At 42.3% G+C, this 16,729-nt stretch overlaps 1 protein-coding gene across 2 annotated transcripts in view; it reads left to right on the forward strand.

Annotated features, from left to right (window-relative positions):
* The window catches only part of VIPR1 (vasoactive intestinal peptide receptor 1), a 98,553-nt gene extending 92,012 nt beyond the window's left edge, over window positions 1-6,541 (forward strand). Inside the window, exon 13 of one of the 2 annotated variants that reach the window (XM_015853030.2) lies at window positions 290-6,541. In XM_015853030.2, the coding sequence (XP_015708516.1) occupies window positions 290-481 (192 nt within the window). In that variant the 3' untranslated portion in view covers window positions 482-6,541. 2 annotated transcript variants of the gene reach the window in all.
* Window positions 6,542-16,729: the final 10,188 nt, after the last annotated feature.

Consider the following 16,729-nt stretch of genomic DNA (forward strand, 5'->3'; position numbering starts at 1 on the left):
GCAAATACTGGTGGTAGGTAGATGGTTGGACTGAGTGATCTTAGGGATCTTTTCCAACTTTGGTCATTCTACAACTCTATGAAAAGCAGGGCAGTAGGAAGAATCCTACTCCCCATGCTCATCTTTCTGCTTAAGCTCAAGGATTTCTGCTCAGGGAATTTACTTGCTGCAGTTTTATCTCTCCATTATGTGACTAGCAGTTCTTCCCGGGTTCACTGACCTCTATAAAATAGTTATTACCCCTATGTGTGCTCTCCTTTGCTGACTTGCTTATCTTTCCACCATGTAGGTCCAAGCCGAGCTCAAGCGAAAGTGGCGGAGGTGGCACCTGGAGCGGTTTCTGGGCTCAGACATGAAGTACCACCACCCTTCCTTAGGCAGCAACGGCACCAACTTCAGTACCCAGATCTCCATGCTGACCAAGTGCTCACCAAAGACACGTCGGTGCTCCAGCTTCCAGGCAGAATTCTCTCTAGTGTGATGGAGAGAGGCTCTCTGAGCACTGAGCATCCAAGAGAGAGAAGGATCCCCAGGAATCAGTTACCTGTGGACAAATCCTTGTGAAATGGCATGCTCCACTTGAGCCAACAGAGGACAAAAAACTGGAAAAGCCACTGGCACCCAGAACAGGATCAGACAAGCTAAGAGGCAGAGAAATACTTTTCCTCTCCCTCTTTCCAGACCTTTCTCTCTAAGTTGGCACCCTTGGGGGCTGATAGCTCTGAGTAAAGGTCGCAGTCATTTGAGGAGAGCCTGGGAGATCCTAATGTGCTATAAATACTGAATTTTGGGTGTAAGGGAGGGAACAGCGTGAGTTACTGATGGCTTTCCCAGAACCGGCATCTCTGAAACAGATAAATTGCACTTTTTTTGTTTGTTTGTTTGTTTGTTTGTTTTAAATGAGCCAGTAAAGGAGAGAGAGGGAGACAAGAAGTGGGGGAAAAATATTCCGAACTTATAAATGTGCCAAAAGCCCAGTCGCTAAGAAGTGATGATATGGTGCTGGAAACTGCAAGGAGAAGGGACAGGAAGAACACAAGCAGGAAGAGGAGAGGCCAGTGTGTCACCCTGCCCTGTGCAAAGAAGCTGCAGCACCAAGCAAGGCCATGGGAGGATGCCCTGATGTTGGAGTGTATTCTGCTAATTGCTCGCCATCCTCGTTAGCCAAAGCTTTCCATGCACCCTTGGGTGCCCTCTGGAAGAGCAGCTTGCTGAGAAGAACCAGCACAAAATGCCCTTCTCTGTGCTGCGTTCAGGACATCGACATGCTTTGTTTGGTTGTTTTCACTGAACAGGGAACTCGATTTGCATGTATGAAAAAACAGGTACAGATGCCAACAGTGGAGTACGGCTGTGTTTTTCATATTTGTTCATTGAACCTGTAGATCTTGGTGCATTACTGCACGTGGCATCGTTAGGGATTGGGGGAGAGCAATTGGTCTGTAATCTGTTTGCACTTGTGTAACACGCACTGCCAGGAAAGGGAAGATGTAGAACCTTGTAATCCTTAATTGAATCAGGCCTGCCATAAGGAGCTGGTCTTCAGATGAAAAAATTAGCTTCAGAGCAGCAAGCAAAACTGCTTTCATCAAAACAAGGTTGGCTCAGCACGTAACTGGCACTCCAGGAGTCGGAAAGGAGTGAGGGAGCTATTAAATTGATTTCTTCTTCAGCTTGTGCAGGGAGCTTTCATCCTACGATGAAGGCACTGTTAGATCTTTAAGAGACACGTGTGCATTTTATGTCGTTTTTGAAGACCTATTAGTTTCCACATTAGGGCAGTCCCTGTATGAAGGATGTACACAGAGCTTGCTGGAACCAAGGGAACTGTTATTTTTATTCTTTCTTGCTTTTCTTCCCTCAGCAGAGGTGAGAAGGAAAGGAGCGAAACCAAATCCTGCTCTGACACACCAGCCCAGTGGTTCACAGGGTACCATGTGAGCTCACATCTCCAAGCTGTGCATCCCAACCTTAGAAAATAGCCCAAGGATGCAGATGTTCATGGCTGTTTCTCATCCAACTGCACTGCATGAGTTCACATCAGTTTTACACTGGGGGTGGAAAATCTCTGCCAAGCAAAGGTGTAACCTGAATAATTGGGCTGCCATTGTCCTACTACAGCATGTTACATCACTGTCCTTGGGAAGGAGTCTGGGTCACCCAATTAATACGTGTACATGGAAAGGAAGTATGAATGCTTTCATAGCTCAGAGATCTCAACTTTTCTACTAACAGCGACTGGACTCTTCTTTCTTCCAAATTAAATTGCAGTTCCTTGAAGGGAAACATCTTTAATTTAGTGTCTTTGGGGTTTGGGGGTTTTATTTTGCTTGCTTGCTTGCTTGCTTCAAGCATCCCAAATTCACTGCCAACAAACCACACTGAGCCCAGGAGAATTGCAGATCAGGACATCCCATTTCTTTCTGAGTTCTGAGGGGTGGTTTTTGCATTGCATACCTCTCCCCAGAGCTGTACCATTGCCATCTGAGCTGGATGCTGCCAAAATACTTCCCCACATTCAAGACTGAGGACAGCACAGAGGACTGAAGTCAATTGATATGAGATACTCTGTTAAAACTGCTGTGAATGGTAGGTATGTACCCATGGGTTTCCAGCCTGTCATGGTGTAACCACGGCTACCCATCCTAGAAAACCTAGAGCAGATAGATACTTGTGAAGATGGTTGTGCTGTTCCCTATGGTCCTGGTATTGAACTGCTGTCAAGACTCCAAGCCAGCCAGAGTCAGGTGATCTTTGTTCTCATTAGAATCAGAAAATCAATCATAGAATGGTTTGTGTTAGAAGAGACCTTAAGGATCATCTAGTTACAACTCCCCTGCCATAGACAGGGACACATCCCACCAAACCAGACTGCCCAAAGCCCCATTCAGCCTGGCCTTGAGCACTTTCAAAGACAGAGAATCCACAGCTTTTCTAAGCAATCTGCTCAGCTTAGGAGTATAGAATGTCTTCCCAAAATCTAACCTAAATTTCCCCCCTTTTAGTTTAAAAATGTTCTCCCTTGTCCTATTACCGTGTAAAATGCTGATCTCCGAGTGGCTGTGCTACAGTGAAACCATATAATTAGCAGACAGAGTCCAAGTGCCATGAAATGTTCTAAAAGTCCTCTTTTATCAACCTTCCAGTTCCCAGAATGCAAAGAAACATCCTCATGGGGCAATCTGAGGCAGGGGTTTGGTGCTTGGTGCTGGTTCTGCTGCTCTGAGTGCTTCCAGAGCTGGGTTAGGACTCTTGCAGAAGGTGTTGGAGGACTCCCACAAGCAGTGCCAAGTCTTCCATACCAGAAACAGAGGAATTGAAGCTCAAAGCTATTGAGAATAAAGTGGAGTACCACTGCTGGCAGCAGGAGGTGGTCAGTGCCTGTAAGCCTGAGACACCTTGTGCATTTTTGTTCTGTGTGTGTTTGTTTCTTTACCTTTCTTTTCCCCTCCCTTTGCTTGTGATTCCATCTGCAGGAGGGACTTCTGCCTTTTATTTACTCCTCTTCATTTGCTAGGCCAACCTGGGCCAGCACCAACCACATGCTGAAGCCAGCAGGAATCATTTTGTCCAATAGAGACGTGTCAGGGAAAAGTTTGGCTGCTTATTTACCCATGCAACAAGGCCTTCTGCAGCCCCTAAGCTGAACTGAGGAGCTCCTTCAGAACTCAACTCTGTTACAATTGGTTTATCACCACGCATCCAACTGCATCACCATTAAGCTGTCAAGGGTCAATGAAGAGATGAAGTGAATGTGCTGTGATGGGCACAGCAGAGCTGCCAGCCCAGCTGTGTTGGCTTCAGATTTTGGGAGAAGAGAGGAGTCAGTGATGAAATCAGAGCTTTTCTCTCTGGGGATCTGAGCAATCAAGTGAATGAAAGATCCTCTGCCCATTCTGGCTTTTGGATCAGGCCCTTGTTTAGGTACTTAGTGCAGGAATTTGGCTGGGTAGCTTGGCCTCCTCTACTCTGAATGTGATTTTCATCCAACTCTTCAATAAAATGGAGTTCAAGGACCTCACTGCAGCCCCAAATGACTACCCAAACCATATTGTCCTAAAGCAATGCTGAATAAATGACCCAGTGCTCAGAGCTGTTGCTGCTTCTCACCAAGCACAAGCCTGACCAGTGGGACAAGAGCAACTGTGGTGAATGCAAGTGAGTTGTTTCAGTGGAAAAGATGATTAAGAGTCATTCCTGGATGTTCCATCCTTTTTAGACATGACTGAGGATAATCAGTTTGGATCCCAAAACTCTTTACAGAAATGACATCAAATTCTCACCCCTCTTGCATCCCACAGTTCACAACAGTGAATCCTGATTTACACAAGCTTGAAACTGGAATTTGAGTTTAGAAGAATTCCTTTACCTTCATCCAGGAACTGTTTACAAACCTTTTAATTAAAATATAAAAATTAAATATCTTTCTCAAGGTCTAGAGGTGCAAAGTGCAATGCTAACATTAGGCTGTAGATATTTCTGTGCAGCTGAGACCTGAATGGCTCTGTGGCCCTCTGATAAGTAGTGTGAAATGAGAATATAATCATGTTTAGGGCTTGAAAAAGAGCAGTAAAGAAATTCAGAATTGTAGGGCATTAATTTGAAGGTGTTTTTTAAATACAGGACTATATGCAGCACCATCATTGCTGAAGTTTTGGAATGAAAAAGGGATTCCAAAGAAACTCAGAAGGTGAAACGTCTGATGTTTATTTATTTTGTTGTGTTGGATTGTGGTGGGTTTTTGTTTTGGCTGTCCAATGGGCAGCTGCCAATTGATTTATAAAGAGCAAAATGAAGTTACAAAGAAAGCTGGGGAGTAGATACTGCTTGGCTCTGTTGCAGGGGCTGAATTGTTTCATTGTGATCTTCATCTCCATTCCTTCTTCCATCAGCATGGTGTTTAAACAAGGTAAAAAAAAAACACATAAGTTTTTTGAAGGAATCACATACTTTTGGACTAGAAGGAGGTCTCTCAGACCTGGGAGTGCCAACACGTGTCATTATGAAGCACATTTCATTCTGTCTGCACAAGTTCATTGTAACACTTGGTTTGGTTAAAGGTAATTGGGAACACGTGTGGTATGAGAAGCATGGAGCCTGACATCAGCCCATCTTCCCTGCAAGGTGAAGGGTCTAACCCCTCTGCCTGTGTAAAACACCTTCCTATGCCATGCCCTGGCCTCTCTGCCTTCAAGTAGCGCATTGGGCTGAAGAAGGTGTCAGACTGGACACAGCTATCTCTGCACCAATGGTGAAAGTGCCAAATTCTTGGTGACAAAGACCACAGTCCAGGGCTCCATGACTCTCCATGCAGCTTTGCACTTTTCTCATAGCAGTATTTATGGTGGTTGGGACCATAATGCTTCGTAATTGTAGATGACTGTAGAGGAGTGGGAGACCAAGCCCTTGGCCTCGTGTATACCCCATGTCAATGTGGAGTGGCTCTGGTGGGGCTGTAACTAACTGGCATTACAGGGAAAAGAATTAAGTCCCAGTCTGGTACCTGGAGTCAGACATCTCAAAATACAGAGCAGCATAGAATTCAATATGTTTTCTTTCAGTCAGCCAGCTTTTGCCCTGTTCCCAAGCCCAATATTTATACACAGGTGTGATGAAATACAGTTACAACTGAACTTGTTATTTCCCCTAGATATCTATAAAGTTACTAACCACGGCTTTCCTGGGCCAACAGACCACTTCTTCTACCTCCTTTTCTCTGGAAGTCCACAGTCTTTGCTCCTCAGCACATTATTGCGTTGTGTTGAAGAGCCCTGCATTCAAAACCCTACTTCTTTCTAGCACACTGCAGAACCACAGGGATAAGACAGTCATTGGGACTGGAAACTGTGTACCAGGTCTCTAAAGGAAATTAATGCCTGTTGTGTTCTGAGGGCCAGGCCTTTAGGACACGCAAATTGGCACCAGTAGAGTACTTGGTGGTTTATACCCCAGTTTTGTGGATGTTGTAAACTTGTACGTAGAGGAAAGCTGAAGAGCACATTTATAAAGCAAAAAGTCACATATTTTTTATACTCTGTGGATAATAAATTAAGCTTAAAAAAAAAACAACAAAAAAACAAAAAACTTTGAATTCAAGACTGCATTTTTCATACTCTTTCAATCGCAGATCAGGCTGTTCTTGTTCAGAAGTCGGTGCCAACCAACTCTTTGGTGACTGTCAACTCATTCAGACTGTAAGTCCCCACTCTTCTGCCCTTCTGTAAATATGCTTTGACAGCAAAGAGTGATGAAAACTGGCTGTGAACAGGGAATCACAGTTAAGCCACATTTATGTGGATTTTCATGTACCTAGATGCTCATGATGTATTTGGAACAGGCTTGCTTGCTCGGCACAGGTGAAATCTCCACCTTATTTCATGGCCTTTTGCCTGACGTTATTTATTTTGTTCTGACTCTGTACAAATGCAATGAAATGGCTATTTTTTTTTTCCTTTGTACTTGGTTCATCTCCTTGTTTCAGAGGAGGTTCTTCTCTGTGGTTGACACTGCTGAAAACAAGCAATAAAACCATTGTGAAGAAGTCGTGTCTGAGATATTCCAACTGATGCTTTAATTCGTTTTTCTCAGTTCTGAGGAAGAATCAGACAAAAGTGGTGGAGGAAAAAAAAAAAACATTATATGAAGAAGAAGCCATCCTATGATTCTGTGTTTCTATTGTTCTGACTGTTTGATTCTAAGAGGCAATGAGCCTAGAGTTATGCATAATGATCTTGTGCTTCGCAAGGTTAGCCAACTAGGATCCTGAAGTCACAGAATCAGAAAGGTTGGAAAAGACCTCTAAGGTCATCTAGCCAATCGTCTACCCATCCCCACCATGTCCTCTAAACCATTTCCCTCAATGCTACATCCACGTGTTTCTTAACACTTCAAGGACAGTGACTCCACCACCCTACTGGGCAGCCTGCACCAATGCCTTACTTCTCTTTCTGAAAATAACTTTTTCTTAATATCCAATCTGAACCTCTTCTGGCACAACTTAATGGAAAGGAGTCTGATTCCCACCTCGCTACAACCTCCTTTCAGACACTTGGAGAAGGCAGTAAGGTTAAAGTAGTGCTGTCTTTCAGGTCTTTATTACTCAACAAACCATTGGACTTTCTCTGAGTGGCCTGGCAGGCAAATGCAAGTGAACAGTAATATTCTTATAAAAGGCATATTATTTAATGCACTTGAATATTAGGTAGTGAAAAATGTATTGCAGAGAGGAATCAGTGAGCTTTTCCTTGTCCATAGCGTGAGTTCCACAGCTCACCTCCTCCTTAAGCTGGTTTACACACTCTGTTCACATGGCTGATAAAGGCCAAATCTACAGCTTGGTATGACAAGCCTTTGCTGTATCTGTCCCTCTTTTCTGTGTGGCTTAACCATTTGCTTTTGAAAGCAAAAGGTTTAATGCTTTAGGGCATCCTGAGAAGCAAAGATATTGCATACAGACTTTTACTGTATCCCTCTGTGGATTAAAACAGAAATCAGAAAAAGCATGATACCAAGGCCAAGGAAATGGAAGCTTGGCCAACTGCATTAATTCTGTGTCTATAGAAGCAATGGTAATCACATGCTGTCAAAAAATATCTTCCATGTGAGCATGTCAAACCACTACCCAGAAATTAATTAATGTAAGGAGCTTTGATGAAAGTCAGCTAAGAAGTCCTAAAGCCCATCCCCAAACGTCTGCTGTGCGCCCTCTATGCAAGGGCCACCCCTCCTGGTTTATAATGAGCGTAGCATTGCTTTCCTCAGACACTCGCTACTATTTAGAATTTGATAGAATACGTGACCACCAATACCTGGGATTCTTGAGCTTGGCTTTGAGAGCTTCATCGTGTAAGTTCAGCGGTGAAGTGGCTTTTCATGGCTGCAAAAACATCACTCTCAATAAAGAAAAAAAAGAGATGTGATTAAAAAAAAACTGGCAATGACATTTTTCCCTTGATCCCCTGTGGTTTCCATGGCAAAATACTACAATGAGGACATTTGTGATCTCCACAACAGTACAGCAATTTCCTGTGTGGTGAATCAATTTTAGCTGTTAGATTACCTTCCTTCCACATTCAAACAGTTGCATTTATTCTCTCAGTGCAATCCATAGAAAGAGTCCATTTGATTTCAGACAAGCTTAGAAAGGCTTTGGACTGTCTGAGAATCACAGGAGAGTGCAGCACAGAGTGCCTAGGCAATGTGTCACTGCTTTTATACTGTTCACACTCAAAGTCTTAATATCTCCTCCTCTAACACCACTCATTCTATGAATGAGGATTCATTCCCTATGCACTTAACTTCCTGATGGATCATATGAACCAAACTAAAGAAGTTGAAAGGTCACCTAGAAAAGGCATTTCCCATGTAGTAGTATCCTAAGAACCAAGTTGGCCTTACAGCCAAAGATCAGAATAGGAAAGAGTTTGTGTACATGACATTAGAGCTTCTCATCAATGTGCTTAGTGATGAACCCTTCTTCCAAAGTCCATCCCTGCCTACTATTAATGGAACCTCTCCTCTCAAGGATATCTCTGCTCTGCCCACTTGAGATCAAGGACTTGGACCGTTATCACACACAGCCCAAGAGTATAGGAACTGACATCTGTTCTGCTCTGTATTTTCCAAACAACTCTACAGGACACACTTATTGCATACTGACCAAGACAGGAGGAGGGAAAGAAAGAAAAACAGCCCCTAACTTTAAGTCTGGGAGTTACAAAGCTTGTTGGACAAACAAGATCAAAATTATACACTACAGTACACTTAGTTGTCCAAGAACTAACAGAACAATTCAGCTTAGGGCTGCAGTACCTCAATAGTTTGATGTCCTGGGTAACAAGTGTATTTTCTGCTACTTATTTCAGCTGAAAAATATGGCAAAAGGAGATTCTAGGCTGGTTTTCTAACCAAGAAGCTGCATAAGTGAGAACAGTGATAGAGAATTTTGCACTTTTCCAGCAGACAACATAAAAGGCCTCAGAAACAGGGAAGTGTGGGCAGGACCTGGGCAATGCCATATCAACACCCACATCTGTATATCCTTCCCTGACTTCTGATAACTGGTGGCACTCAATTATTACCTTTTTACCTGAATCCACATGAGAATTTCAATTTACAAAGGAAGGAAAGTTATGGCAGATGAGTCCCTTACTGAGTTGGCTACTACTGCCAAGAATCTGCCTGCTCCAATGCTTGTAGATTTACATTGCTGGGATGCCTAATCAGTAGCTGTTTCTTATCAGCTACCTAACTCTAAGCTGCTCTAGCATGAAATAGCTGGAAGCCATAATATCTCTTTACATTTTGCCTGCTCCCAGATAATAATTACGAGCATCTGATAGAAAGGTAGCTTCTGTCTGCTGTGATGGAGGAAGTTCTTACAGAACACTGTATGCAGTGTGATTGCTGGTTTGGATTACGTGCAGCTTTTCATTTCATCATATATGACCCACTAATTCAGTATTGTGTGATCTGGTCCTCTGCTAAACCCCACTCTCTGTGTATCCCACTTGATTCACAAATAGGAATCTAAACAGATGACTGTTTTGGAGTTATTCCAGTAAGACTCTTAGATTTTTGATGAAATGCCATTTGTTTTGGTCTATGATGGGAGAAGGTCCACATAAATCTCACAGCTCGCAGAGATGTCCCTGAGACAGCAGTAATCACGAGTGCACATTACTCAGCCTGGTCTTCCACTGCCAAATCATGTCTAGTTTTGTCCTCTTGGCTGAGCCTGAACTCACCCCTTCCTTGGTTTGTGCTTATCACATTTCCAAGGATCTGTTTGTAAATGAAAAGATTATTTGTAGTTGCAGCCTTCTCTGTTCCGGGAAAGGATACTGACCAATTTTCTCCTTTCCTACTTACATGACTGGCCAGGGACAAGCAGTTCTGGAGGGTATTAATGTCACTGTGGCCAGGCCTGGACAACAATAAAGCTTGGAATCAAAATGGTAGAGATTCCTGAATGCTGGGTTCTCACCAGCTTCCCCATGTCAGAGGAAATCTTTGGCTCTCATCATTTGTGATGGTTAATAGGACTTGTGTGAATAACTGATTGCACTTGTTTGGCTGCTGAGGACCAAAGGGAAGAGGAAAAAAAAAAACTTAGCATGTTTTCTTTTTGGTACAAAGTATTAAAATATACATGCTATGGCTTCTTCTTCATTCTCCCTGGAAAAGAGAAGTCTTAAAATGCCATTTGAATAAAAACCAAAAAAGTTTGTCATGTGAAAGAGAACATTTTCACTTCTGTCTTTTGTAATTACAAAAAAAGGAAAAGGAGAAAAAAAATAAATGTCAAGATAAATTCAAATAATCTCTCAGAAAGAATAAAAGGCAGCATTGCCTCCATTCTGCTAACTCAGCTCACAGCCAGAGCAACCAGGTAGGGTGAGCACACCAACCTGGAACTTCAAGTTCAAAAGTCCTTCTACTGTGTGCATGGTTGAGTAAGACTAGTTTATATTCTTGAATATTAATAATAGTAATAATATATTGAAAATTTGAAAGCCTTCAGTTCCTTTCAGTTGCACTGATGAGTCTTTCTGTAATAGGAAGAAGTCAGGGCTCGTGTTCTTGCGTACTCCCATCCCTTTTCCAGTATGCTCATTTCTAACAACAAGCCTGGGGAGTAATGATCCATTTCAGTACGGCTTGGCAGTAGTACATCTTTTCTTTATGTACAGCCTTCTTTCCTTGTGTAGGACATTACCTGTTTGTTGAAATTACTTACCTGAGTTGGGCAAGACTGAAGGTGTTGAAGCTAAAAGTAGCTGTGTGCAGAATGACACAATCCAAAGACCTGGAGCTTGGGCTGCCACCTCAGAGTATGACATGAGCCAGGTCAGTAACTCTGTCTAAGGTGGCAACTTGTGAAGCAAATTAAACTTTTTTGAAGGCTTAGCAAAGATCATTTATCTACAGTAATATTTCTACATGGGCATTGTTTCCAAAATGATGATCAAAATTAATCCTTGCTGCTGCAATATCCTGCCACATCATCTCGTTACTTCTACATACATGATGATTAACTGGTGTGTAATTCATAATGCACAATCCTTGAGACAAATTAGAAGCATAAGGGTCACATCTATGGAGGTAAGCAGTGATAACAGCCAGTTGGTACCTTTTATAATGTCAAAAATAGATACACATAATTTAGCAGCTCTCATTATTCAAATGTCAGTCTAATTATACCGCAGAATATAAATGAACACAACATTGTTTTGAGAGCTGCTCGGATCCATAGTAATATTCTAATTCTGGAATTGCCTTGGATAAGGGTGAACAAATATTGCAGATTTGAGAACATCTGAAGTGCTATGGCCTCTTCCCCATAGAATAAATAATTAAGAAGGGCTTTTGGGGTATAACTAAGTCAAAGAGCAAGGTAATAATTAGTCCAGTGAAGGGGAGCAGGTTCCAAGTGGATCATACGTACTTAACTAGATCATATCTCTGGTCAGAAGCAAAAAAAAAAAAAAGGACCTGAAAGACAAAGGAGCTGTGAAGTGCTGGTGCAGCATATGGACCAACACACATGTATGAAGCATTTCAGCGGTGAAGATAAATGACAGTCCTATTATTGTAGAGAGAAACTGGGTGCAGAAACTCATTACCAAAGTTTTTTGTTTTTTTTTCTATTCTTGAAAAGCAAATAGAAGTTGATACAGTGCTACTCAGTGGGGGGATGATGCAGATTTCCACTATTCTGAACTACAATTTATTCCACTTAAGCCTATTCTGACCTTCTCAGGCACAAAGAGTTCACCTACACAAATTTGCTTTCTTCATATAACCTTACCAGGTAAAAAATCCTGTCATCAGCCTGGGGGATGCACTTGGCAGACCCTATTCAACCTCAAGTTGAGTTTCACAACCAAATAATGAAAAACCTTCCACCCAACTGTGCCGTAAAGCCATTGTCTCTAGGGAAGGCAAGAAGTTGAAAAACTACATTGCATTGCACATAGAGGATCAAAGTTCTCTCTCTGTGAAAGGGGCCAGTGTGTGAAAAACTATTGTCAGCTTTGTAAATAGAAAGCAAGAAGCAATTGTTATTGTAGTATTGACTTTTTGGGTGGAACTTCTCTCACCCAGTACCTACTATACAGTTGTTAGTGTCAAAGCCACTCAACTGAACTCCTTTCTAGCGACCTCTTGTCAATCCAGTGAATTCTCTTCAGGGGGATATTCTTTTATCCAGGTGTAGCAAATGAATTGAGGCAACTGAGAGATGTAATACACTCAGATAACCCCAGCTGTCTGAATTAGAACTCCAGGCCCAAATACAGAGCAGACATTGAAATGACCAGTTACCCAGTTTGAAAGGAGTAGAAGGTCCATCAAAGACCTCTTCTCCCAGTCTGCATTTCATGTAAATAGTTGGGTTTAGAGATGCACAGTGAATGTGAACTGCCCTGCAAAGGTCTAAGGTGATGGCTACAAAGGCATTGCCAAGGGAAACCTGGACATTCAATGAATGGCACCAAATCTCCCCCTGACAATACAACTTCTCTGCTTCCCCTCAGATCAGTGAACACACACACAAAAAAATCAATAACAGGAACTTGCAAACAAGAATATGGGTTCTAAGAAGAAACTTCAATCAAGATATGATGATGAAGATGCTATGATATTCATTTCAATTCAAACACAGAGGAAAGAGGCAGCAATTATGGCTTTACTTGTAATACAGACCTGCAACTTTTTCAGGACATACAATGTTCTTTCTTTTAAAATATATATTATTTTTTTATTTCTTTTGTTCTCTATTAACGTTAAATACAAATCATTGTAATAAGAACCTTTGCATGACCACTAAACTTGAGAACCTTGAGTATTATGTCAAAAAATACACTGTAGTCCAGGAAGAATCTTACTTTTGTTAAGAACGTAATTATCCTTACTATGTCAGCACTTACTTTGCAATTAGAACATTAACTGAGTTTTTCAGTTTGTTTGTTGTTTTTCCACCTCCAGTATATATTTAGTACTTCTAACTTTGGTTCATTGCTAGTGCTCTTTAAAACCATTTTTAGGCAACTTTTGTTCATCAGGGAGTGAATTGGACCATGGCCTCAGGAAGGTGATGTTGGCTGGGACAAAACGCTCACCAGATGACCATCAAAGTGGTCATTTTCCTTGTAAGTCATAAAAAATTCCTCCTCTCCACAAAGTGAATGAAAACAAAACCACACTCAGGTATGTTCAGCTTCATTACTAACAGAGTTTTAATTGCTGTCTTTTGTGGGGCTGTTGGGGAGGATTTAGTTCAATGTATTGAAATAGCAGCTGCTTATATTTAAATTATTTATGCATCCAGCCATGTACATTGTGAATAAATGTCTTATTTGGTTGCAGCACAAGGTTCATTTCATTTGCTGGTTGATTTAGCATGAAGAAACCTTCCCTGTGGGGCTGCTTCACAATAAATTGCTATTGGCAGATAGAAATGTCAGGTTTACCCTCTAGATAGGAGCAACAACAAATCAGACCTTTGCTTGCTCCAGTTTTCCTCCTGCAGAAGAGATATGTGTTTCTCTGCTTCCTTCAGTCTGGACTCAAATGTAGAGTCATACTGGGGCACTTCTTCACATTTGAATTTCATGACTACTGAAAATTGAAGCAATTCAACCCAGGGTTTGTGAAACTAAGCAAGAATGGACCAAATTTCAACTCTGAATCTACTGGAGCTGAAGTCATGGCATTTTGATTTTCTGGATTTATAACTAAGATCTACTTAAAGTCACTGGAGATTTGCTGAATAGTTAATTGATTAATAATTTGATTAAGTGATGCAGCAAATCTGCAATCATTTCATCTCAAGTGGACGGCTAAAATTCATCAGATTAATTACATATTTGATGGTAGGCTCACATCATGTCTAATGCCACATGAGAGACCTAAGGTGCTACAGACATCTACATGAGAACAAAAGATGTAACACAGGATTTACAGTATATACCCAACACTGTAAGGGCAGTATTATTCCTGGAAGGAAAACCCACAGCAACTAGAGCCGCTGGGCTCTGAGAGTCTTTGTTTAGACAGCTGGACCTCACCTGGAGTTCCTATTTATCTTGAATACCAACGGCTTTTAGGGGCTATCTCAGCTCAAGATGTCAACAATGGAGGTGTCTAAGTCTACACCAGGCCAACTCATCCTCTGTTGCATATCTTGATTTACTGTGACCTCAAACTGTACATATCGACTTTTAGGTGCAGAATTTATCAGTCCTTATCTTAATTTACTGATAGGGAAAAGGCACAACTCGGGATAGCCTAAGAGTAACACTAAGGCTTCTGAGTTTACAAGGGAAAAAAGATTGGTGTCATTTACAGCAACTTCAAGATCACACAGAGGTTCAAAGAGTGTCGCTGTTAAGGTCTGGACCAGGTGGTAACAACCAGTGGATGAATAATGGCCTCTAATAGGGCTAAGATAGAATCTAAGGGGAGACAAAAGAAATGGCAACAGGCACAGAGCAAGCTCACAACCCAAACTTTTAAAAGTCAGCCATGTCTCACTGCTTTCTGCCCCTCTGTTTTCAGTTCTTCTCCCCATGTTCTGAGCCCTCGCACCCTGTACCCCAGGGTACCTTCCCACAGCATCATCTGGGAACACGAGATGTTCACGTGCTGAGCCAAAAGGCAGAAGAACAGGAGCTGTAAGCAGCCTATCGCACTGTTTACCTCTGAGATAAGCAAGGTGGGTCAGTGTTTGCAGCTGAAGTCTATTTTTATTTGTCCTGCGTCAGTCAGAAATGTAAAGGAGCAGCTCTGTTGGCTGGCCAAACCAGCCTTCCTTTCTGTGCAAATAGCTGGACAAAAGAAAAGGCATTTGTCTAAGTCACGGCTGCTTGTTCAACTGTGACCTGATGTGAAAACATGAGGGATTATCAGATAGCTTTATATGGGTTGGTTTATCAGTATGTTTTTAATTTCCCTGAATCCCATGCAATTCTGAGAAATATAGAGTTCATACTTGTGGGCTTTTGCAAAGGTGCATTTGAAGGCCTCGTTATTAATTCATTTTACAACCATTAGTAATAAAACCTTCTTATTCCTGGGCACAGGAATCACCTGCATCGATACAGACATGCAAAGCCATCATTTTTTTAGTGAGCATTAGTAGTGAGCATTATGATTAATGCTAGTTGAGTGCTTTGTAGTTACATCTGTGAACATCTAGATGGAGTTGGAAGGGGCCTTTAAAGGCTATCTGGTCCAACTCCCCTGCAATGAAGAGACATCTACAGCTAGATCCAGTTGACCAGAACCTGATCCATCCTGGCCTTGCAAGTCATTGTGACAGACCTTTTCCTTACATCCAAGACTTATTCCTTACATCCTATAGCTGGGTTGCATGACAATGGACCAGTGCCATTGTGATCTTCACACTGTATATCTATCTTGACAAATGGAGACAGACATCCAGAAAGAAAAGGGGCTGGAAATAAAAAGATTACAGCAACAGAACATGCTTTGGAGAAGGCTTAGAGTCGTAGAATCATAGAATCGCTTGTTTTGGAAGAGACCTTTAAGGACATCTCATCCAACTCTCCAAGTGCAAGATCCCATTTCACTCTGTGCTTCTTTTACAATGCTAGCAGACTCATTGGTATGAATAGAGATGCAGTGCAGCACTTCCAAGCCAGCAGTTTCAAAGTAAGTGTACTCCTTTATATACATATAGGGAAACTGAGGCTTGTGCAGAGACGTGGCATGGACCATATAAACATATAAGTGAAAAAGTAAGGTATGAGCCCCCACAGCTCATCCAACCCATATCTGACCTATTCATCACACTGTGTCTGCATTGTGGCTCAGCAAGGGACCAGGTGAAAGCTCTCACCATGAAGTAACTCCTGCAGTAATCATAGAATCCCAGAATCATAGAATGGCTTGAGTTGAAAGGAACCCCAAAGATCATCAAGTTCTAATCCTCCTGCCACAGGCAGGGCCACCAACCTCCCCATTTCAGAGCAGCCCAGGCTGTCCAGGGCCCCATCCAACCTGGCCTTCAACACTTCCAGGGATGGACGGGGCATCCACAGCCTCTCTGGGCAGCTGTTCCAGCACCTCACCACTCTCATAGTAAAGAACTTCCCCCTGATATCCAATCTAAACCTTCCCTCCTTGAGCATAAAATGAACAGATGCTTGCTAGTTAACAAAGCACGGGGGAAGAAAGAATTTCTCCTTCATTCTGGGACGCTGTGGAAATAGGGATGAAGAAAAAGGACAATGAGATAAATACGTTTTGATCTCTTTTCTAGTACTGTCAGCTCTCAAGTGCCTCTAACAGCTGCCCATCCCTCCTCCTTGTATGGGCTCTCAGCCAAGGCTCTGCATCTCTTCAGCAAGGAGAGAGCAGCATCCTCTGCATATTAATGCCTTACAGCTTCCAGAGGTGTTGACTGTGGTGAGGAGATGTGTCTAGTAATGTGCTTTTCATCTCTGCTATGCACAAAGGGAGACTTGCCCTGCACCTGCTGGGAGACACCTTGGTGAATCCTTCTGAGCACAGATGCTTCAGTTCAGCCTTGTCACTGCAGCATGCTCTGAAGCTGATGCATGTATCTGCTTTAGTGCCAGATACTTCTTTTAGGGTAGAGCACATCTCTCCAATGCTGCTGCACACATGGGAGGATTACAGAGTAATACCAGCATCCCGAAATCCCAGCTCCAATCCCAGTTTTGACACACCTTGCTTTGCACAA

This window comes from Coturnix japonica, chromosome 2 (assembly GCF_001577835.2).
Source record: "Coturnix japonica isolate 7356 chromosome 2, Coturnix japonica 2.1, whole genome shotgun sequence".
In the NCBI taxonomy this organism is placed as follows: Eukaryota; Metazoa; Chordata; class Aves; order Galliformes; family Phasianidae; genus Coturnix; species Coturnix japonica.